This window comes from Equus caballus, chromosome 4 (assembly GCF_041296265.1).
Source record: "Equus caballus isolate H_3958 breed thoroughbred chromosome 4, TB-T2T, whole genome shotgun sequence".
Lineage (NCBI taxonomy): Eukaryota > Metazoa > Chordata > Mammalia > Perissodactyla > Equidae > Equus > Equus caballus.
The window spans coordinates 3,830,943-3,856,048 of NC_091687.1; the positions used below are offsets into that span (position 1 = coordinate 3,830,943).

At 38.6% G+C, this 25,106-nt stretch overlaps 1 protein-coding gene across 10 annotated transcripts in view; it reads right to left on the reverse strand.

The window, feature by feature from the left end:
- The window catches only part of FBXL13 (F-box and leucine rich repeat protein 13), a 210,131-nt gene that overhangs the window by 150,633 nt on the left and 34,392 nt on the right, over window positions 1–25,106 (reverse strand). For 9 of the 10 annotated variants that reach the window (XR_011438076.1, XR_011438077.1, XR_011438078.1 and 6 more), the window contains exons 5-7: window positions 24,640–24,794; window positions 23,116–23,225; window positions 20,849–21,007 (exon numbers count right to left, since the gene is read on the reverse strand). The exons of the other annotated variant lie outside the window; for it this stretch is intronic. Coding sequence is in view for 6 of the 9 variants with exons in the window: in XM_023638836.2 (XP_023494604.2) it covers window positions 20,849–21,007; window positions 23,116–23,225; window positions 24,640–24,794 (424 nt within the window). In the remaining 3 variants the exon portion in view is untranslated. The remainder of the gene's footprint in view (window positions 1–20,848; window positions 21,008–23,115; window positions 23,226–24,639; window positions 24,795–25,106) is intronic. 10 annotated transcript variants of the gene reach the window in all.

Here is a 25,106-nt window from a genome sequence, read left to right on the forward strand (position 1 = left end):
CAGAGGTGCTGTCAGAGAGCTGGGAGGGCGAGGGGAGAGTGAAAAATCTACATGAGGACAAAGAAAGAATTCCCAGAGAAAACAGCTACGAAATGTCATGCCATAGAAACCAAAAAAGAGCATTTCAAGAAAGAAGCACAGTCAAATGCTATTGAAAGAATGAGGAAGATGAGAAGTGAGCATAGCCTATTGGATTTGATGACTAAGAAATTCCTAGAAATGAGACCAAGTTCATAGGTAGAGCTGAAAGGGGAAAAAATTATTTTCCATTCATTCATTCAACCAACATTCATTGAGCATCTATGGGATATGAATTCAAAGCAGGTAAGACACTGTCCCTGTCCTCAAGGCAGTTATAGTCCAAGAGGAAAACAGAAAATAGACAATTATAACAGACAGGAGGAAGTGCCTCAGGTGCTCTGGAAACACATATGAAGGGTAACTAACCAAGACTAGGGGAGAGGACAGAAATCAAAGGTAGCTTCTCTGGAAAAGATGACATCTGAGCTGTGCCTAAGCAGGAGCGATCCCGTCAAAGAAGAAGAGAAGGGGCCCCTATACAGAGAGAGCATAATGGTTGGAGCGAGCACCTTGTACTTGGGCAATAGAGACTAGCCCAGCATGGCTTGAACCAAGGATTCCCACGGTGGAGAATAAAGCTGAGAGGTAGTGAGGAGCTAGAACACAAAGGGCTCTGTGGGGCATGTTAAAGCCAACGGGGAGTCAAGGAGAGATTTTTAGTAGGAAAGTGACATGAATAAATGTAATTTTAGGAAGACAGCTCTGGTGGGCAAATGAAAAACGAGTTGGGAGGTCAAGGTCAAGAGTAGATGCTGGAAGACTCATGTAGCCTTAATAATGTCACTGATAGGTAATGAGTGACACAAAGAATCGAGAGGAGAAAGTAAGTGAGATTGTACATTGAAAAGGGAAATAATATGCAGTGCAGGATAAAGGAAAGAGGTGAAAGATAATTCCCAAATTCTAGCTGAGTCGACCAAGTCGAAGTCTATGCCATTCATTTAGAACGGATACAGGAGAAAGAGGAGGTTGGAGCAAGGAAATGATGAGTTCTATATTGGAAATGCTGAATTGGCTTGTGCCTTTGGAACACTCAGGTACAGACTGTTTAAAGCAGTTTCTGAGTGTGTCAGGGGGCAGGTGGGAGGTAGAGTCAGGAAGTTCGACAACACAGATAAGGAGAAAAATAGAATATTAACTCAAGAGAGGAGGGTTGAGAAATGCTGTATAGGAAAGAAGTCAGTTGAATACATTTATAGACGTGGGGGAATAAATCAATAGAAAGAAAGAAATGGAAGGTGAGGGGGCCAAGGAAGTCACAGTGGCGGTTCTCTCGTGTTTAATTTTACCCTGATAGTGCAACGAAATGAGAGTTGTCTTCTGAACATAAAACACGGACTCTTGAGTTAATTGGTAAATTGCTTCAACGCACAACACAAGCCATCTAAAACAGATGGCAAACTGCTGACATGAATTAGGCTCCAGCAACCATTTCAATGGAACACTGCATGGTATGGAAAGAAAAACACTTGGCAAGACAAGAAGCATGAGTCAGGGATAAGTGGTGAGTGGTGTGAGCCATGCGTCCAAGATCAATAAAAACCTGGCTCTGCTCCTGCCTTCACTAATTCTGAGATTCCCCTCTCTAGTTGTCCAGGCTCAACAATATCCCATCAGCCTCCTCGCTCATCCTTTCACTCCACATACTAGCTGTTCCAGAATTCCGTTAAGGCTTTGGTTCTCACTTGGGTCCTTTCCTTTCCATTCCCACTGATGCCATCCTAGTGCTCGTTCTTAGAGAAAGCCCCTTCTGCCTCCAGACTTCACCCAACCCCCTCCACCCAACCAGGGCAAGAGGAGGAGAGGGAACACGAGGAAGGGGAAAGAGAACAGCTCTCCATGTCTGCCGTCACGTCACTGCCCACTGGCTTAAGCCCAACTCCTGAGTGGACACTCAAGGCCTCAACAATATGACCCCATCCCATTGTTCCAATTTTACATCTTGCAACTCCCAACATAAATTCTCCACTCCAGCCCAACTGACCTACTCAACCACCCCTAAAACGTTTCTCCCATTTTCCTGGCTTTATTTTTAATTCTTTCAACAAAAATCCCTCAGAAAGAAGCCTTCCCTGACAGTACTCCCTACAGTAGCAAACTCCAGCCACTTTTTAAAAATTCAGATAAAATTAACATATTATATTAGTTTCGGGTTTACAACACAGTGATTCGATTTTGGTAGATATTGCAAAATGATCACCACAATAACTCTAATTCACATCCATCACCATATATAGTTACAATTTTTTTTTCTTATGATGAAACTTTTAAGATCTACTCTCTTAGCAATTTTCAAATAGACTGTACAGTATTATTAACTATAGTCACCATGCTGTACTTTACATCCCCTTGACTTATTTTATAACTAAAAGTTTGTATTTTTCGACCCCTTTCACTCATGTCACCCACCCACCCCACCCCCCGCCTCTGACAACTGCCAATCTGTTCTCTGTATCTATGAGTTCGCTTTTGGCTTTTCAGTTTTTGTTTTGTTTAGTTTAGATTCCACATACAAATAAGATCTTACACTATTTGTCTTTCTCTGTTTGACTTATTTCACTTAGCATAATGCCTTCAAGGTCCATCCATGTTGCTAAAAATGGAAAGATTTTCTTCTTTTTTACGGCTGAAGAATATTCCATTGTGTGTGAGTGTGTATATATTTACATATACATATACATAGATATGTACACACACACACATACACACATATACATATACACCACATTTTCTTTATCCATTTGTCCATCCATGGACATTTAGGTTGCTTCCATGTCTTGGCTATTGTAAATAACGCTGCAATGAACATCCTGGTGCATTTATCTTTTCAGGTTAGTGTTTTCACTTCCTTTGGATAAATACCCAGAAGTGGAATTGCTGGATCATATGGTAGTCCTATTTTTAATTCTTTTAATTCTAATTAAAAGTTATTTTAATTCTCCATACTGTTTTCCATAGTGGCTGCACCAATTTACATTCCCACCAACAGTGCACCAGGGTTCCCTTTTCTCCACATCCTCACCAACACTTGTTATCTCTTGTCTTTCTGGTAATAGCCATTCTGACAGATGTGAGCCGATATCTCATTGTAGTTTTGCATTGCTGATGATTACTGATTTTGAGCACCTTTTCATGTACCTCTTGGCCATCTGTATGTCTTCCTTGCAAAAATGTCTATTCAGATCTTCTGCCCACTTTTTAATCAGATTGTTTGGCTTTTTTGCTATTGAGTTATATGAGTTCTTTATATATTTTGGATATTAAGCCCTTATCAGATATACGATTTGCAAATATTTTCTCTCTTTGGTAGGTTGCCTTTTCACTTTGTTGATGGTTTCCTTTGCTGTGCAGAAACTTCTAGTTTGATGTAGTCCCACTTAATTATTTTTGCTTTTGTTACCTTTGCTTTTGGTGTTCCCTTTGTTAAAGGTGTTCATTCTCTGCCCTGATTTATTTTCTTCATAGCATTCACTTCTGTATGACATGTTCTTGTGTATTTGTTCACTTGCTTGCTATCTGATTCTTCACGCTAAAATACAAGCCCCATGAGAGCAAGACTATTTGTCTGATCCATGGCTACTTCCCCGTACCTAACACCGAGCCTGCTACACTGTAAGCATCCAATGTCGTTGCTAAATAAATGAAATAAAATCTTGAGTGCCTGCTTGTGCCAATCTCTTAGGTGCTGAGGGTAAAGAAGAAATCGAAACAAATGTAATCGTTGAACCCCAAAAGTATATAATTTAGTGGGAGAGACAGAGAAAAAACAAGAACATTATTAAAAATTAATAGCTATTTACAATGAGAGGTGCAATAAAGGGAAACAACAAGGCCTTAGAGCAGGGCTTGACTTTAGATTGGATAGTCAAGAGAGGTCTCCCTGACGGGCGACATTTAAGCTGAGACGTAAAGAAAGAGAAAGACCTAGTCAAGCTAACAGTGGGTGGAGAAGAGTTATGGGGACAAGAACATGGGTGAAGCCCTCTCTAGGATTTTCTGCATTCACTCCTGACATTTTCCTCTGCTGGGATGCTTGTTTCCACCCAAAATTTCTAGACGTTAAAAGCTAGAAGTGATCCTAGAGGCCGTCTAGCTCACCCTCTCGTTTTACAGAAGCAACTACAAGTATATGCTCTTTGCTAGGGATTTTCAAAGCCCTTAAACTGAGGTTGAAAGAAGGTAGCTGCCCTGTGGAAGGGCAGTAAGCTGACAGGGCCAGCAGGGCTAAGATTAGAATCCAGTCTTCATGACTTCCCATCCCGTGCCGTCTCCATCAATCATCTAAGTTCAACATGTTCATAAGAGTAATTTCTACTGAGAAATTACTACATACTGGGCATTGTTCTAAGCACATCATATGTATTAATTCATTGAATCCTCACAATAGCAAAGGCAGACGGTATTATTATTATTATTATCCCCTCATTACAAATGAGACAACTCAGAAACAAAAAGATTAAGCAACTTGCCCAAGGTCACACAGCTAGTGACAGAATCTGCTGCCCAGAAGCCAGAGCATTCTCTCGATATCTATGCAGCTGCCTCGTTCTGTGGTGCAGTTTTTCATCTTACGACTGAGGTATCATTTTGCAAGGGTGGTTCCTGCTAAAATTAATGAGGCTCTGCTACAATTTAAAAGCCATAAAAACTTTATATCAGAATCATTTGTAAACCACTTTACTTAGATAGCATTACTGATTAAGGCTGAAGAGGTGAAAGCAAGGTCTGTGGGCAGAGCAATGTTCTACCAAAAATAAACTGATCCTAAAGAAGTTTTTAGATGTTTTGCTTCGTCTGCTTTTTCACCCACACCCCAAATCGAGCCAATGCACGCATAGTTCCTTGATAGAGCAATGTGGTTTTGGAAGCTTCCCTTATCTGAAGCTCGCTCAGGACATGCTCACAAAACCTGGAACCAGTCTCTGCTTTGGTGAATTGAGGTCGAACTCACCCCTGAGGTTATCAAAACATGGATTCAAAAAGTCATTGAGAAGACTCTTTTGTTTTACAGTTCTAAGTAACTTAATCCAACAGGCCTGGACCATCTGGTTCTTCTCCTGAACATGGTATGAGTTTTAACAGCTATACAAGGGGTTTTTTTCCAAGTGAGACTCTGAATCACCAACACTACAAAATCTGAATAATATTTTACGATTCTTTGCAAGTCCACACACTATATATCTTTAACTATATATATGTCTTTAACAAACAAACAAAAAGCTATCGTTGTTTAAAATGAAAAACAGCCCTAAGACATTACTTATATTAGTAAACTAATCAAGCAATTTTACATTTTAAGACAACTGCATTACTTAACTATATTATCGAGACTTTCCAAATTCGTCAACATGAGGCTCTCCCCTGTATTGCTTGCCAAACTACACATATACCCAAAAAAAACTTTGCATTTTCATGGAAAATGGTCTCTGCCAACCCTCCCACTAGCTCTGAGTTTGACTGATAGTGTATGGACACTACCATCTGCTAACGAAGCAGCCTTTCCTAATGAGTAAATGACACCAAAGAAAAATGGTTGCAAAACAGAACCCAACTTGTTTTCATGAGTTGATGTCACCAAACCTAAAAAGCAAGCCTACAGTTTAAATATGTTCTCCAAGTTCAAATTACATCTCATTTCAGATGGCTGTTTCCAATTTCTCCGTCAAAATATTAGGCAGCCTAAATGTACAAATCTCAACTTATTTTAAAAACTAACACTCCCAAAAATTTTAAACAAAGTTTGGATCCAACTCACATTACATTTTTATATTTTTATACATTTGTTTCTCAAGTCCCTGAGCAGTAGTTGACCTAAGAAGTTACCAAATTAAATGTCATTTTTAACAATGATTTAAAAAAGTTAACTTTGCAAATCTATTGCATTAACAAGCTTAGCAAATCTAACTGTCCAAGACATGAGTGATAGAATCATTAATTTCCAGTTTTACACTGTTAGATAAACTCACTCTTTTATTACCTGTGCATTTTTAATGGACATTCTTGACAATTTATTTGAATGGGACAAAATTTGAGAATATCTCCCTCCAAAAATAACGCTGTGCTTGAATGTCATATAAAGATTTAGTAATTTTAAAAAGAAAAAAGGTACTCATATTTTTTAAGGATAGGACAACTAATCAGATGTATAACGGTTCTTAATTATTGTTTTTTGTCTCACGAGTAAAATATTCATATTTATATTCCATTTCTTTAGAATTCTCCAAGAAGAATAAACAGAGTGACATAGAAGCTATAATTTTAGCCAAGGGTTCAGGAAAACTAGGTTCTGGTCTCAGTTTTATAGTTGTCCGACTTTGGGTAGGTCATCTGATTTCTCAGATTTTCAAAATTTCTCAGATTCTCCTGAAAAGGGTAAAAGCTTAGCACAAAAATCCCTACGTTCTTTTCTGGATCATGCTATAGTTTGAGCACTCTGGCAGACTCTATAAGTCTGATCCCAAAAGGGCTCAATATCATTCTCCATGGAGGTGGGGGGTGGGAATTGGGACGGAAGACGGCTCAGGAAGCATGACCACGACTTGATACCAGAAAGTAACATTTAAAAGGCAAAAACTGGCAATGATTTTCATTGTCCTGAGCAACAGCCCCAGTAATTCGACATGTTTCCCATATCCTGAAATCGGATTTTCCAAAGTAAATCTAAAACTTCAGCCAGCCCCACATAAACTCTTCTCTGTAAGTTTAGAATTTGGTTGGGGAGATGAGAGTGGGAAACTTTTCAAGATCAAGGGCGAAGAGGCTGAAATTGCCCAATCCCATATTGCTAGCAAGTGGCTAAGGCAAGATATGAACCCACTTCTCCAAAGCCCGGAGCCCGGACTTTTAATCATTATATTATCAAACCAAGACTTCTTATGAGAAAACATGCACATTCATAGCTTGTCGTAAATGTTGAAGTTTTCATGCACAAGTCTCTGTTGGGCCCTGCATCACATTATGAGACGGTTTGCTGGTTCCAGGTGCTGTGGTTCTCTAGTAGTCAGCATTCTTAGTCTCTCTGAATTGGGAGAGGGAAGAACATTAAACCAGAGTTCCTTTGCAGCGATTATAAACTGACTTCTTAAATACTCACTTGCTTCTTATCTGTTGTGATTGTTTTGCTTTTGTACTGCAACCAACACGTCTTTTCTGGCAAGGAGGAATGCCCTTTTAAATACCAACTGATGACTGGCAGTTCAAATCCCCATTTGATGAGGCCAACAAGCTGACTGACTCATGCAATCCCCACTCAAAGTCCCCTCCTGCCTACCAATTTGGAGTTTGATGTGACATAGTGACAAAGTTCTAGCCTAAAACATATCAATGAAAGTCTTGACTATGGGGTCTTGGGGAAACTTCGGCTGTCCTAATAAATGAGGATAGATAATCTTTTTTGCCTTCTACTGATGTGGTTGTTCCGCTTCCTCTGGTCTGGTAAGTGAACATGAGACTGGAGGTGGAGTAGTCATATGGCAACCAAGAAACAATAAGCAAGAAGATGCTAAGAATCGTGGAGGAAAAAAATAGAATGATTCCGTTTTTATTGGCACTGTGGAGGACCAGCCCTGGATTGCCTTTCTCTGAGTTTTGTGTTATAGGAAACAAATGAGCCCTTATTTCTTTAAGCCCCACCATCAGTCATGTTTTCTTATATTGGTAGGTGACAGCAGTTCTAGCTGATTCCTTAGAGAATTACTAGACCCAGAATGCTGCGCCTAAGATAGCTACTTTGGAGCACACTGAAGCGTTTGCAGCCAGTCAGTCAGCTTCTAAGACTAGGGGCTTAGAGGTTTTTATATGCTCCTTACATCGTCTTTGTGAAGGCCCACTAAAAGAAAGATGGGGTGTTCTTGAAAAAAACGTGGAGCCTAAAGATCTTCCAAAACCTTATCCCTTTTCTCTTCTGTTTCAGCCAGCACTAGGAGATTTTTATAGTTATTGAAAGCTTACCTCTTATGCCTATTCATCACTAATTGTTTAGAGATTTGACTTTCACAAACGAATGAAATGGCCTGGTGAAAATTTTGATGTTTTTATTATAGATCTGCGCCCTCTTTCTTAACCTCAAATTGGGGCAGCATAGGGTAATTTCTTAAATGATATATTCATTCATTTGATAAATATTTTTTGTATGCTCGTAAATCAGGGAACATAACATGAATAAGACATAGTCCTAGACATCCAGGAATGATTTAGTTTGGGTGGACCATTGAGTGCCTTGAGTAGGAGGCAACAAAACTATGTTGAGAAACTGTCTTGTATTTAAAGTTAATTGTGAAGTTCTGTCAACTACTCTCCACTGACTGAAAACTTCTATTAATAATGGTCTGAAAGTAGCTTTCATCACTACCTGTGGTAGAAATTAAAGCATCTGATATAAATACTACATGTTATAAAGGCAAACTCTCTTGAGAACAGAAAAGGAAGCAAAGATGGGGATGGATGGTACCCATCCATTTGAAAAGAGGGCAGGAAAACAGGATTGAGGAAAGGGGTCAGGAAGTAAGCCGGAGGAGTTCCCAGCTGATGGCATGTATTTTCTCAGTGAAGAGCTTGGAAGTGAAGGGGAAGGTGGGCGAAGCGGGAGATTTCACATGAGAAGAGCGAAGAAGGGTTGTATTAGTCCGCTTGAGCTGCCTTAACAAAACACCACAGACCGGGTGGCTTAAACAACAGAAAGTTATTTCTCATGGTTCTGGAGGCTGAGAAGTCCCAGATCATGGTTCTGGCCAATTCGGTTCTTCATGAGAGCTCTCTTCCTGGCTTTCAGATGGTTGCCTTCTTGCTGTGTGCTCACACAGCAAAAGAGAAAGCTCATGTGTCTCTGCCTCTTCTTATGTGGGCAACCGCCCTATTGGACTAGGACCCCACCTTTATGACTTCATTTAATCTTTATCCTCTCTTCACAGGCCCTAATTCCCAACACAGTCACATTGGGAGTTAGGGCTCCAACATAGGAATTTAGGAGGGGAAAACACTCCGTCCATAATAAGAGCTTAAACAGTCTGTAAGAAATGGAAGAAACAGATCCATAGAAGGATAGACAGGCACTGTTTTGGGCCATCGAAGTTGAATACTATGCAGGTTCAGAAAACCACCAACAGTCTTCCAACTGCTTTGTGGCCTTTTGGCTAAGATCAAGTGTAATAACAGTTTTCGACTTCCAGCCGTGATGAGGTAACTGGTACCAGACTGTCCTTCCCACCATAAACAACTAGAGACATAGACAAAATATATGAAACAGCTGCTTTTAGATGTCAGACAACAGGCATCACAATATTATGATTTCTGAAAGAAGAGAAATAAATGAGATGAGCCTTACGATAGCACAGGCTTTCTGTGTGGAGGTGGTTATTAGCTGCTTGTGAGAGAAAGAGTTCCTAGTGGTCTCACTAAGCCAAGGAGATAGACAACGGAGTTCAAGGATGTTGAGCTTGCTGGAATTTATGGGCAGACTACTGGAAAAGTGGGAGTTACACAGAAAGAGAGCTTGAGAAATATGCATAGGAATTCTTGCATCTTTGACTGTATCCTAAGCTATGTCTGTGCAGGGTGACATTCCATGAGACTGGACAAAAAATAATCAGGGACAAAATATCTACTAGGGGTCTAGAAGAGAAGCAGCTACCAGAGTTCATACAGGATGGGGAAATACACAACTTGAGACAAATCAGAGTGGAGACACGTCATTGACACTTGTGGCATTCAATAAAGACCCAGAAAAGACATGATGCGAGTAAGGATAAGCTAGCCTTAAAGTAGAAGTTACTCTGGACTTTCCTTAACAAAGCTTAAATGTAAGCTGAGAAAAGATTAAGCTTATCTTTAAGTAAATTAACTGACCACCAAAACAAAATTCAAGACTCTTTGAAGTTCCTTAAAGAAAGACAATGATACCCAGGCACTCAATACTATAACTTATAAAATACCCAGCATATGATAAAAAAAATTACTATATCTGTAAAGAAGCAGGGAAATACGACACATGACCAAGAGAAAAGTCAAAAATGTAAACATACAGAGAAATGACAGGGCTAATAGAACTGTAGACAAGTTCTTTAAAACAGCTATTATAAAAATGTTCAAGGATTTAAAAGAAAAATGAATTTAATAAGGAGAGAAGGGCAAATTTTAAAAATCAACCAAATAAAACTTCTAGAGATGAATCCAATATCTGTAGTGAAAAAATTTACAAGACAGGCTTAGCAGCAAATTAGACAGCATAATTTTTTTTACTAAGAAAACATCTTCATTTGCGGGGAGAGGCAGTCAATAACAACAACGACAAAAAATCCCCACTACACAACTAGCCAATTGCCACTAATGACCAATGATTTTCTTGCTGCACACTACAAGCAAGTTATTGTTTATTGTGCCCTCCCTCCCTCTCTGTCTCTTTCTGTGATGTTTCTAAAATCAAGATTGACCACATGCATTTCTTTTCCTTTTAAGGTAGTGGAAATAAAAGGAGGTTTGCAAAAGCCTGTAAGAATTAGAAAACAGGCTAAGTTTATCTTATTTTCAAAACTCAACAGCATGTTGCTGGCTATCTGTTACACAGATTGTTGGTGCCCTATTTGCAACTTTGGTGAGTAATGCTCTCTTTACAAGTGATTTAGAGAGAAGTCAATGGCTTTTTAAGATAGTTGCACATATACTGCACTGAACTTGAAGACATAGCAATAAACAATATTCAAAATGAAGCATGGAAAGAAAAAAAAATGCTAACAAAAAATGAACAGGAACTCAATGACCCATGGTACAATATTAAGTTGTCTAATATATGTGTAATTGTAGTCCCAGAAGGAGGAAGAAGACAGAAAAAGATTTGAAGAAGTAATGGCTGAAAACTTTCCAAATTTACTGAAAAATATAAATCTGTATATCTAAGAACTCAGTGAATTCCAAGAATGATAAACACACCAAAAAAAACTATAACAAGGCACATCACAATCAAATTGCTAAAAATTCAGTGATAAAGGAAAAATCTTAAAAACAACATCAAGAGGGAGTGACATCAGCATCACGGCAGAGTGAGCACTTCCCTTAGTCTCTCCCTCCTAAGATACAATAAAAAGGACATTTGTATACCAACAAAGGACATTCACACAACGCAAAAGATGTCTGGGAGACCCACACAGCCATATCTCTAAAGGTGGAGGTGCTGGACAACCTGAAGGAGGTGGAGGGAGGTAAGGGGATCTCGTCTCCCACCCCCAATGGCAGAGACCCAGGGCTCCAGACCACCTAACTCTGAGAAGAAAGGGGGCAGGAGTGGCCCTCCGTGGGAACACCTTTGCTCTGCAAGTTCTCTCACAGCCCAGAGGAAAGCCCCACACAGAGGTGACTAAGCTATTGTGGGGTTGTCTTCATTAAGCTAGCACCCCAAGAGAGCAGATAGCAAAGGCAGAGCGAGAACACCCTAGAGATCATGTAGGTGAAAGAAAGTGCCCCTCCCCCCAGCACTCCAGCTCAGCCAGTCAGCCAGAGCACCCATGCAGTTAGAAAAGCAGAAGCTGTGAGCAAGCCAGCTACAGACTGCAGCAGGTTCAGAACACAGATCTTGATCTCCACCCAGTGGCGGCAGGTGGAAGCTGGGACTAGATACTATCACTATGCAGAGGCACAAATCCATGCCATCAAATAGTATGAAAAAATATATTACATCTCCAAACCTGAAGGAAAATGACAAGCACCCAGAAATCAATCCTGAAGGCACAGATATTTATAATCTAAACAACAGAGAATTCAAAGTAGCTATCATAAAAAAAATCAATGAGTTACAAGAAAATACAGATAGTCAGTTCAATGAAATCAGCAACTTCTTCACAAAAGAGATTAAAACTATAAAGAAGAACCAATCAGAAATGTTAGAGATGAAAAACACAATGGATGAGATAAAGAAAAATCTGGGCTCGCTGAATAATAGAGCTGATATTATGGAGCAATGAATCATCAGTCTGGAGGACAGAAATATAGAAATCCTTCAGATGGAGAAGAGAGAACTAAGACTAAAAAGAAATGAAGAAATTCTCCGAGAAATATCCAACTGAATTAGAAAATGCAACCTAAGGATTACAGGTATTCAAGAGGGAGAAGAGAAGGAGGATGGAGCAGAAAACTCATTCGAAGAAATAATAGCTGAGAACTTTTCAAACCTGGAGAAGAAGCTGGAAATACAAGTGAAAGAAGCCAATATATCACCTAACTATATTAATGCCTTCTCCAAGGCATATATAGTAGTAAAGCTGGCAAAAGCCAATGACAAAGAAAATACTAAGGGCAGCAAGACATAAGAAAATACCTCACGGTAACCACTAAAGAAATAATCAGAACAGAGACACAAGTGATAAGTAAAGAGAAAACTGAGAAAACCATCATAGAAAACTACCTAACTGAATTGGTAGTCTGAAATACATGGGACGAGAAGCAAAGGAAAGGCAGAAGAACCGGGAAATGAGCAATAAAATGCCAGCATTAAGCTCTCATATATCAATAATCACTCTAAATATAAATGGATTGAATTCTCCAACCAAAAGACACAGAGTGGCTGGATGGATTAAAAAACAAGACCCAACAATGTGCTGCCTCCAGGCAACACATCTCAGCTCTAAAGACAAACACAGGTTCAGAGTGAAGGGATGGGAGACAATACTCCAGGCTAATAGCAGACAAAAGAAAGCAGGTGTCACAACACTTAGACAAGGTAGATTTCAAGATAAAACAGGTAATGAGAGACAAAGAGGGGCAGTATATAATGATCAAAGGGACACTCCACCAAGAAGACATAACACTTATATATGCACCCAAAACACAGGAGCACCAAAGTACATAAAGCAGCTATTAACAAACCTTACAGGAGATATTAAAAACAATACAATAATACTAGGGGACCTTAACTCCCCACTTACATCAATGGATAGATCAGAAAGTGAACAAGGAAATAGTGAATTTAAACAAAAAACTAGCCCAGATGGACTTTATAGATATATATAGAACACTCCATCCAAACACAGCAGACTAAACATTCTTCTCAAGTGCACATGGAACATTCTCTAAGATAGACCATATGTTGGGAAATAAGGCAAGCCTCAATAAATTTAAGAAGATTGAAATTATATCAAGCATCTTTTCCAACCACAATGCTATGAAACTAGAAAACAACTACAAGAAAAAAGCTGGGAAAGGGACAAAGATTTGGAGACTAAACAACATGATACTGAACAACCAATGGATCATTTAAGAAATTGAAGGGGAAATCAAAAAATATCTGGAACAAACGAAACTGAAAATACACCATACCAATTCCTATGGGATGCACAAAAGAGGTCCTAACAGGAAAATTCATAGTAATATAGGCCTGCCTTAACAAACGAGAAAAATCTCAAATAAGCTATCTTAAACTATACTTGACAGAACTAGAAGAAGAAGAGCAGAAAATGTCCAAAGTCAGCAGATGGAGGGAAATAATAAAATTAGAGAAGAAATAAATGAAATTGAAACAAAAAAGACAGTAGAAAGGATAGATGAAACTAAGACCTGGTTCTTTGAGAATGGAAACAAAACTGACAAACCCTTAGCCAGACTTACTAAGAAAAAAAGAGAGAAGCCGCAAATAAATAAAATTAGAAACAAAAGAGGGTAAATTACAATGGATACCACAGAAATACAAAGGATTATAAGAGAATACTATGAAAAACTATATGCCAAAAAATTGGACAATCTAGAAGAAATGGATAAATTCTTAGACTCTTACAATCTCCCAAAACTGAATGAAGAAGAAATAGAGAATCTAAAGAGACCAATCACAAGTAAAGAGATTGAAGCAGTAATCAAAAACCTCCCCAAAAATAAAAGTCCCGCACCAGGCAGCTTCTCTGGAGAATTCTACCAAACATTCAAAGAAGATTTAATATCTATTCTTCTCAAACTATTTCAGAAAATTGAAGAAGATGGAGCACTTGCTAACACATTCTACAAGGCCAACATCACCCTGATACCAAAACCAGACAAGGACAACACAAAGCAGGAAAATTACAGGCCAATATTGCTGATGAACATAGATGCAAAATTCCTCAACAAGATATTGGCAAACCAAATACAGCAACACATTAAAATAAATCATACACCATGATCAAGTGGGATTTATACCAGGGACACAGGAATGATTCAACATCTGCATATCAACTGATGTGATACACCACATTAACAAAATGAGGAATAAAAACCACATGATCATCTCAATAGACACAAAGAAAACATTTGACAAGATCCAATAGCCATTTATGATAAAAACTCACAATAAAATGGGTAAAGAAAAGTACCTCAACATAATAATGGCCACATATGACAAACCCACAGCCAACATCATACTTAATGGTGAAAAACTGAAAGCAATCCCTCTGAGAAGAGGAACAGAACAAGGGTGCCCACTCTCACCACTCTTATTCAACCATTGTACTGGAGGTTTTGGCCAGAGCGATTAGGCAAGAAAAAGAAATAAAGGGAATCTAAATAGGCAATGAAGGAGTGAAACTCTTGCTGTTTGCAGATAACATTATTTTATATATAGAAAACCCTACCGAAGCCATTGGAAAACTATCATAAATCATCAACAACTACAGCAAACTTGCAAGGTATAAAATCAACTTACAAAAATCAGTTGCATTTCTATACTCTCATAACAAACTAACAGAAAGAGAACTCAAGAATACAATCCCATTTACAACTGCAACAAAAAGAATAGAATATCTAGGAATAAATTTAACCCAGGAGGTGAAAGACCTATAAAATGAAAACTACAAGACATTGCTGAAAGAAATTGATGATGACATAAAGAAATGTAAAGAATTCCATGCACATGGATTAAAAGAATAAACATAGTAAAAATGTCCACACTACCTAAAGCAATCTACAGATTCAGTGCAATCCCAATCAGAATCCCAAAGACATTCTCTACAGAAATAGAACAAAGAATCCTAAAATTCACATGGGGCAACAAAAGACTCCAAATAGCTAAAGCAGGCTTGATAAAGAAAGTACAAAGCTGGAAGCATCACAATCCCTGACTTCAAAATATACCACAAAGCTACAGTAACCAAAACAGTATGGTACTAGTACAAAAACAGACAAATAGATCAATGGAACAGAATCAAGAGCCCAGCAATGAGCCCATACATCTATGGATAGCTAATTTTCAACAAGGGAACCAAGAACATACAATGGAGAAAGTTCACTTCAATAAATAGTGTTGAAAACACTGGACAGCCACATGCAAAAGAATGAAAGTAGACCATTACCTTTTGCCATAAACAAAAATTAACTCAAAATGGATCAAAAACTTGAAGGTAAGACCTGAAACCATAAAATTCCTAGAAGAGAATATAGACAGTACATTCTTTGGCTTCTGTTTTAGAAGGATCTTTTCAAATACCATGTCTACTCAGACAAGGGAACCAAAAGAAAAAATAAACAAGTGGAATTTCATCAGACTAAAGAGCTTCTGCAAGGCAAAGGAAACCAACAACGAATCAAAAAGACAACCCACCAACTGGGAGAAAATATTTGCAAATCATATATCAGATAAGTGGTTAATCTCTATAATATATAAAGCACTCACACAACTGAACAACAAAAAAACAAACAACCTGAGCAAAAAATGGGCAGAAGATATGAACAGTCGTTTTTCCAAAGAAGACATACAGATGGCCAACAGGCACATGAAAAGATGCTCAACATTACTAACCATCAGGGAAATGCCAATCAAAACTACACTAAGACATCACCTTACACCAGTTAGAATGGCTATAATCACTAAGACAAAAAATAATAAATGTCGGAGAGGTTGTAGAGAGAAGGGAACCCTCACCCACTGCTGGTGGGAATGCCAATGGGTACAGCCACTAAGGAAAACAGTATGGAGATTTCTCAAAAAATTCAAAATAGAAATACCACATGATTCAGCCATCCCACTACTGGGTATTTATCCAAAACACTTGAAACCAACAATTCAAAGAGACTTATGCTCCCCTATGTTCATTGTAGTATTATTCATTATAGCCAAGATGTGGAAGTAACCCATGTGCCCATTGACTGATGAATGGATATAGAAGATGTGGTGTATATATACAACGGAATACTACTCAGCTATATAAACAGACAAAATCTTCCCATTCACAACAACATGGACGGACCTGGAGGGTATTATGTTAAGCGAACTAAGCCAGACAGAGAAGGACAAACACCATATGATTTCACTCATATGTGGAAGATAAAGCAACACACGGACAAAGAGAACAGATTAGTGGCTACCAGGCAGAAGGGGTTTGGGGTGTGGGTACAAGGGATGAAGGGGCACACTTATTTGGTGACTGACAAATAATAATGTATAACTGAAATTTCACGATGTTATAAACTATTAGACCTCAATAAAAATTGAAGAATTAAAAAAAAGCAACATCAAGAAGAAAAAAGATACATACATACAAAGGAAGAAAAATAAATCATTCCACTGATTTCTCATTTAAAACAATGCAAGCCAGAAGATAATGGAATGCTATCTTTCAAAAGGAATGAATGAAATTTTTTAAAACCTGTCCACCTAGAATTCTATATCTAGCGAAAATATCTTTCAGAAATACAGGCAAGATAAAGACTTTTTTGGAGAAATGAAAGTTGAGAAAATTAAGCACCAACAGACCTGTGCTTCAAGAAATGGTAAAGGATGTTCTCCATGCTGAAGGAAAACAGTTCCAGATGAAAACCCAAATCTAAACAAAAACAAAGAAAGACCAGAAATGGCCAATTTGTGGGAAAATATAAAATGCTTTTTTTCTGAGTTTTTAATTTCTTTAGAAGATAATGAATCCCTTCCACTACCCTTTCTCTTCCTTCTTCCTATACAATTCAGTCCTAAAGCCATTAGGTTGGGCCAACCAAAGTAGGCATCCACGCCAGGGTGAGAGGTGCAGAGAAGCTGTGTTGGCCCAGAGCAGGGTACCAGAACTAGGGTGCATAAAGGAGAGTATCCACTCAGTGGAGCACCCTTGCACAGGGCTTTGGAGTCTAAGACAGGTGAGGAGGGTGTCCACAAGGAGGAATGGCCCCTGCTATCTTACACAGGGTTTCCCTTCCTTGGTTCACCCTTCTTGTTCTACTTAGGCTCTGACCTTCCACTCTGGCTGCCCCTTTTTAGGGACACCCTCCTCATCCCTCTTAGGCTCCAATGTCATACACTGGGATATCATTCCACATGGATGATGCCTTTCTCATCCTGCTTGTTCTCTGTGAGCTTGTTCACAGTGAGCTCACTGTGTGGTATTGGAGCCCAAAGCAGATGGAGAACAAGAAGAGGACATGTGCCCAGCACAGTCAGAGAACAAGCACGGTGAGAAGGCATCATCCATGTGGAAGGATATCTCAGCGTATGATGTTGGATTCTGAGAGGATGAGGAGGGTGCCCCTAAGAAGGGGCAGCCAGAGTGGAAGGTCAGAGCCTGAGCAGGACACGAAGGGTAAAGCAAGGAAAGGAAACCCTGTGTAAGATACCAGGGGCCAAGCAGGATATGGAGAATGGCTATGTGTCAGGCGATGGGATGAGATGACAGAGCCTATGCATCATAAGGAGGACATCTCCAAAGAGGGGCCGCCTATGTGTGGCATGTGAGAGCCTGAGTAGGGTAAGGAGGGCACCTATGTAGGAAGGCAGTCAGTGTAGGATGTGTAGCCCCAACAAAGTTAGGAAGGCAACTACACTGGGGGAAAGGCAACTGGCACAGGATGTCAGAGCCCAAGCAGCGTGAGGAGGGCCTCTGCATAACAGGGTGGCCTGGCAAGGGGCATCAAAGCCTGAGCAGGACGAAGAAGGTATCTACACAGGGAGGGGAAAGTGGCAGCAATATGTGTGACTGGTTCCACACAGGGGGAGTGATCAAATAAGTAAATGTATCAAGAATAATGAGAGGTGGGATTCCACTGTTGGAGAAGGACGTTGCAAATATGGAAAGGGAGAAAACTAGAATGAGCCCTGTGGTGCTAACTCAGAACTGGAAGTACACATGCGCAATTTAGGTTTTCAGCATATAGAGGTACAGACATGGAAACAAATGTGTATATGTGCACCTACTTACAGTTTCTAGTTCTCTCCACTGAGAAGGCATTGGAGAAGCGACACTGCCATGGCAGTGAACACAAGTAGTGCTCAAATCTTGGTTTCTGTGTACAATTTCCATTAAGAAGGATTCAGGGAACCTTGGAGAAATGACTTATCCAGGGTGCAGCGGGGAAAAGTACAAGATGAGCATGGGACATCCTGCTGTGCTATAAAGTAAGAAAGTGCTCAAAGAATGATGGTTACAAGTCAAAAGGACACAGACAGCAACTTGAAAGGACTCCCACTGTCCAAATCTGGGACAATTTGAGCACCAAAATAAGTAGCGATAGTAATGGATTATAACCCATTGAATAAAACAGAAAACCACAAGTCCACACTGCTATAAATAAACTGAAAATTTAATGAGGAATGGGAATATTTATAGAATTTTAAAGTACACGCAAAATGCATAACAATTACAAAGGGAACAACTGAAGAGTGGAGAATCTGGCAGACACCACCTGAATCAGGCAATCAAAGTAAACATCGCAATCACGGGCAAACACAAATCCTGTGCGCCCGACACGATGCACTGAGAAGAGCACAGCGTGAGGGCAGTGGTGTTTCTAACCAAAATGCAAAACCTGAATATGTTCTTGAGGAAAGATGAAACAAGATCAAAATGGGAGATATTCTACAATAAAATTGGCCTAATCTTCATGTCAAGGTCATGAAAATTAAAGAAAGACTGAGGGACAGTTGAAGACTGAAGGAGCCTAAGGAGACACACAATCGGTTGCTATGTGTGATTCTGAACTGGATTCTTTGAATTATTGGGACAATGTTGGGACACCTGGGGAAATCTGAATTGGGTCTGAGGATTCTGACAGTTGACTGTAGGAGAATGACTGCAGGCTAATTATACACTGGTAATATTCAGGGGTGATGGGGTATCATGTCGGCAACTTACCCTCAAACTGTTCAGGGAAAAAAGTTCTTTGTACTGTACTTGCAACTTTTATGTAAGTTTGAGATTGTTAAAAATAAAAAACATATGCTGCATAAAAAGCATATGTTGTAGAGATTATATTGTAGAGATTATAAATACAATAGAAATCAAATGCATGACAATAATAGAACGAAGCGCAGGAGAGAGAGAATGAGAGCATACTCTGGTTGGGTTCTTATGTTACATGTAAAGTGGTAGAAAATTATCTGAAGGTATAATCTGTGAGAAGTAGAAAATGCACATTGTAAACTGAAGAGCAGCCACCGACAAAGTAAACAAAGAAACATTAGCAGTCAAAGGTGGAGGAGTCCAAAGACCAATACCAGCTGTATATGTGTACGAAGGAGTATGATATGGTTTAGAAAAACAGCTAAGAATGACGTATTAATATGACACAAAAAGAAATAATTAGGGCAAGAGTGATAGACTTTCCTACAGAAACCTTTAAAACTTCTTCCATGGAAAGACTCCACAGGCAAAATTGAAAGCAAACACCAAGCGTAGGGAAAAAAGATCTCCAGTATATTCCAGGAAAAGGGTTACTAGTACTAATATATAAAGAGCTATTACAAACTAGGAAGAAAATTATAGGAATTCCAATTTAAAAATAAACAAGATATGAATGGACAACTTATAAAGAGGAAATAATGGGCAAAAATATCCTTATCTGAATTCCATGCTACACATAAAGTGCAAGATTAGATATACATATAAATATAGATCTAGATATAGATCTTATTCCCCAAAATAAGTTGAACTCACTTCTCTCTGCATTTAGAAAGGTGGATTTAATATGTGGGATTTTATAACATAAAGCTGCCATCAACCAGAATAAGGTGATATTTCACAACTCTTCCATCATTTATCAGATAGTTCCACAAAGTAGAAATTACTTATCTATCAAAATAGGACAGAATATAACCAGTAGTTAGAATGAGGGCTTATTTTTCAGAGATCAAGTCAATGAGTTGTATGATAGAGATACATGATTCTTATTTTTATGAATTCACTATCTAAGGAAGAAAGATGATACAAATAAATATTTTAACTAACTGAAAGTTTCAATAAGATGAGCCCCATTTACAGTCCAGAGTGGAGGCATAATGTTAAGATTAGAGGTTTAGAGATTAAAAGGTAAGCACTGGGGGCTGGCCTAGTGGCGTAGTGGTTAAGTTTGTATGCTCCACTTCAGCGGCCTGGGGTTTGCTGGTTCAGATCCCAGACAGTGTCATCAAGCCATGCTGTAGTAGCGTCCCACATACAAAGTAGAGGAAGACTGGCACAGATGTTAGCTCAGGGCCAATCTTCCTCAAGCAAAAAGATATTGGCTCAGGGTCAATCTTCCTCACCAAAACAAAAAGGTAAGCATTGGAGTATCTAAAATCTGTTGCACCTTAAATGACAAGATAAGCTCGAAGGAAGAAGGAAGGAAAAACATTCCTTTCATTCTTATTTCCTACAACTTTAATTTCTCCATTTTTGATTGTTATATTTATCTTACAGCCATCCAAATGGATGACCTCTAACAAAATGGGATAGCCCAAAGTAGTTGTAAAAAACATATTTCTTCAAAATATGGCTTCCATAATTCAAGTAAGGTTCACAAAATCACTCTTTAAACAAACATTGTGAAAATAACTGGCTAAGACATATGAATCCATACGAACCCGTGATACTGCTCTTTCCGGTAATGCTGAAATGTCACAGCAACCTATAAGAAAGACTTCAGACATACTTCGTTCAGGAAAAATGAATTTTTCTTCAGCAGCTGTCTTGCCTTTCAAGTTGCTCTTCCATCTTTTCAATTGAAGTTCATGTTTTAACATCTGCCATGAAAATAATTTACAAATCCCATGGAGTTGTTGGAAGGGTTAAATGAGATGATATATCTATATATATTTATCTATCTATATATAGATAGATAGATAGATAAAGCACAATGCTTGACACAATAATAGCATCAATTAAACATGACTTATTACCATCATCATTACATAAATTATCATGGTCCATTGCATGTTCGATATTCTCTGAACCACCGAAGCATTATAGATCATTTCCATTAGTTTTCATTCAACATGGGCACAGGCAGCCACCTTAAGGTTGTGGTCCAGCCTCCTCTTTTACCGGTAAGGAAGCTGAAACCCAGAGTCGAGGCTCTGGTGATGACAGAACTGGTACTTGGGGCATGGAAAGAAGGTGGTTAGCATGGAGATTAAAAAGGAGAGTCAGAAGGAAAGAATTGGGGGACTTCCCTGATTTATCATTCCAGAAAGTCCCCATTTTAACTTTCAACACATTTCTGAAAACTGCATCATCAAGAAAAAGCCCTGAGGGTAAATAAGTTTTTCACACACACACACATTTTGGTGTAAAATATATACGTTTTAGAGCTTAAGGAAGAGCACACGCTGGAGAACTGGCACACAGAAGTGTTCCCTGCTTCTCCTCCAACACACACCTGCCATCCTCACTCCGCCTAAGTGAAGGCACGATTCTGAGGCCAAGAAAGCACACAGCTAGAAGAAAACATTTTCTCTAAACACCCAATTAACTGTATAAGACACATCTATGTTAAGGATAATATTATATATAATAAAGATTATTATATATTAATATATATCAACAAATGCATGCAAAACCTTATGCTCTGTGCATGGGGATGGTTAAGAGAACAATGCTGCCTGCTCTCAGGGATGTTCAGGGTAAGGGGGTATAGAAGGAGCAGACTGGTCATGCACAGTTACAGATTTCACCACTAGACAATCAATGACTCGGTATGCGGGGCTGGGATCAAAACACTAGCCTAGTACACAAAGTGGTAGAAAGCACGGGATGAGCAAACTAAAACATTAAGTGGTACCCAAAGTATAACTGTTTAATTGGCAACATTGAAAATGTAGTCCACAAAAGGCATGTCCTGGAGGATACCCTACAAGAACACTGGTTCACTGTCAGTGGATGATAAACCTCCAGAGAGTGAGAACAATGCTTTATGCATCTCGGTATCCCCTGCGGACCTTAGCACTGTTCCAGCCATCATGTGAGTAATGCATCTTCTCATCCTCTCTGGGTACATGTGTAGTGTCATCAGTCTGAGCCTCTGAACCAGTTTGGGGTGGGAGACATTGATCCCACCCTCCATGGAGCAACCACAGAACAGGGGGGTTAATTTCTTCCTATTTTTCTCTTTCCTATTTATCCCGACTTTGTATTTCAAGGAATATTAACAAAACATTACCTACTAAATAATGTAACGACAAAAAATTCCAGCATGTTTCTATGTCTGATCATAGTAATTACTGTGAATATTCTAAAACAATGTTAAATAATAATACACTAATAGCTTAAGCAAACTAGGGATATTTTTAAGTTTGGAGGAATTTGCTTGAGTTCTCTGTCTTAATTGATTTAATTCCTAGTGGGTGTCCTAGTTAAGAACGATACTTTAAGTTTAGCAATTTAGTGATTTGAAAAATAATTTAATATTAAGATTGTAATTTACTAAATTGAATGTTAAAAAGAATAGCGATTTAATCTTATCTAGAAAAGAATAAATGTATTCAATCTTTATCATTCTCTTGTTTATTATAATCATATCAAATAGTTTCTCTTCCATTTTAGACATCTATATCCTTCTGAATACTTGCTTAAACAAAAATTCTTAGCGTCTTTATCAATAAATTTCAACAAAATGTTAAAAGACTTTTCCTTGATGTTCATAGTTCAAATGAAACAACAGAATTTATTAGGAAATCTTTGGGGTAGCTGAAGTGAAATTTAAATTATTAAGTTAAAAGAAAAAGGACCCCATCAAAAGTACATAATATTCAGGACTTTAGTATTTTCCACATATTGCATTATTATCTGAGGCAACATCAATATACCAGCAAAATCCAGTTTCTAAAAAAATTAAGTTTCCAATATACCATACCAGCTCATCTTCTCTCTTCTTATACCTATGTCTTGCCTTCTCCCTCCATTTATTTAGGATGATTATTAGCTTGTAATGGTGGAACTTCCCCTGGATCCGCAACAGCATATCTGAAGAAAATTTACTAGATTACTGTCTATAGTTAAAGCTGTTTCCAAAAAAAAAAGTGTTAAATATTCTATTCTGTTTGCAATAGGAACCAACGTTGCAACTGATAGTTTTTGTTTGATTTTAATTACATCTGAAATTAATTACTTTTGACAGCAGTAGATAGTACTCCTGAGACTTTACTAACCTGTAAACATCACCTGTGCCCTTAGAAATTAAGATGGAATAAAACGTCAAGGTACATATCATTTCTTCTTTTTAATAAATCTGTTCCTTATAAAACCAGAACTTCCAAACTTATTCACAGAAATACAGTTATGAGGTAGTATTCTGATTTAGTTAAATGTCCTATGATTAAATAGGTTGCCCTACAGGTATATTTTGAACCAGGGGTCCAAAGCTCAAACACACGGGCCGGGCCAGGAAGGAAGATCATTAAGGCAGGGCTGGAGACACCACTCAGAGGGCAGTGGCTTCTTAGCTGCATGCAATCGTTTCTGAGAGGAATGATCTCCCATTATCCTCATGTTAAAACCTTCAGAGGGTCCACTCTGACTGAGCTGCCAACAGCAGCCGATTAAGAGGAAATGATTCTCTGACTTGCCACCACCATAAATCGATGGATAAAATCTGGCAAACTGGATAAAAGCTAAGCAGAAGGCTGGAACTCTCTCTCCTTGCTCCTAAGATCATATACGCGCACCATCCAGTCATTGCAACCATCAGGGGCTTAGGCAGAAGAAAATTATTTCTCTGCAAGTTTCCTCACAGATTCATTAAATGAAATATCTACAAAGAAAGAGAGCTCTCTACAAAAAAGAGTCAATTTCGGTACCTGTCTGTAATATCTCAGCTCTCTATTATGTAAAAAAGCTGATAGTAGATCCCTATTTATATTTGTATATACATCACACAAACACATATAGGATTTTATTTTAAATATGCCTGTTTTCTATCACAATAAAACCCTTTGAGATAGATCTCAGCAAATATTTCAAATTAGTGGCGTAGGGGCTGGCCCAGTGGCGTAGTGGTTAAGTTCGCATGCTCCACTTCGGCAGCCCGGGGTTCATGGGTTCAGATCCCAGGTGCAGACCTGGCACTGCTCATCAAGCCATGCTGTGGTGGCATTCCACATACAAAATAGAGGAAGATGGGCACAGATGTTAGCTCAGCAACCCTCTTCCTCAAGCAGAAAGAGGAGGATTGGCAACAGATGTCAGCTCAGGGCCAATCTCCCTCACCAAAAATAAGTAAATAAATAAACAATAAATTAGTGGCTTTACATTTCACGACAATTCTCTAGACATAAAAATAATAATAAATTCTCTAGTACAAATTACGCTTCACCGTTCAGTTTGTCGGTTCTTTGAACACAAGAACACAAAAACTAGTTGCTACTCTGTAAGGATTTACCATTAAGTTGTTCTTTTCGAACTTTCGCATGAGAGTGCCAATGGTGAAATATATATTTTTGAAGTCTGAAATTGGCATATTTCGTTGCTTTTTCCATTTTTTCAGCCAGCATGTCGTCTTCATTTGTACGAGATATTGCTATATTTCTCCAAGTGCTACAGGCAGGAAATATAGAAAAACGATCATTTGATGTCACAGCTATACGTGAGTAAATAAACTAAGAGGAAGAAGAAGTCATACTTCTTTTCGCTCCTCAAAAACCATAGCATAGAACGAAACTGTTAAATTATTTTGATTGTTTTATTTCCTGCCAGTCCTTGCATTTCCTTTGAGCCTGCACTTCCCTTTTCTACGTCCTCAAAGCCCAGAAAGCTCTGAAATCTGAATTTTTTCATAACGTATTGAGAGGCAAAACTAGACCTGAGCTATACTAATTTTACACCAAAATCTCTCTGCATCTGACACGT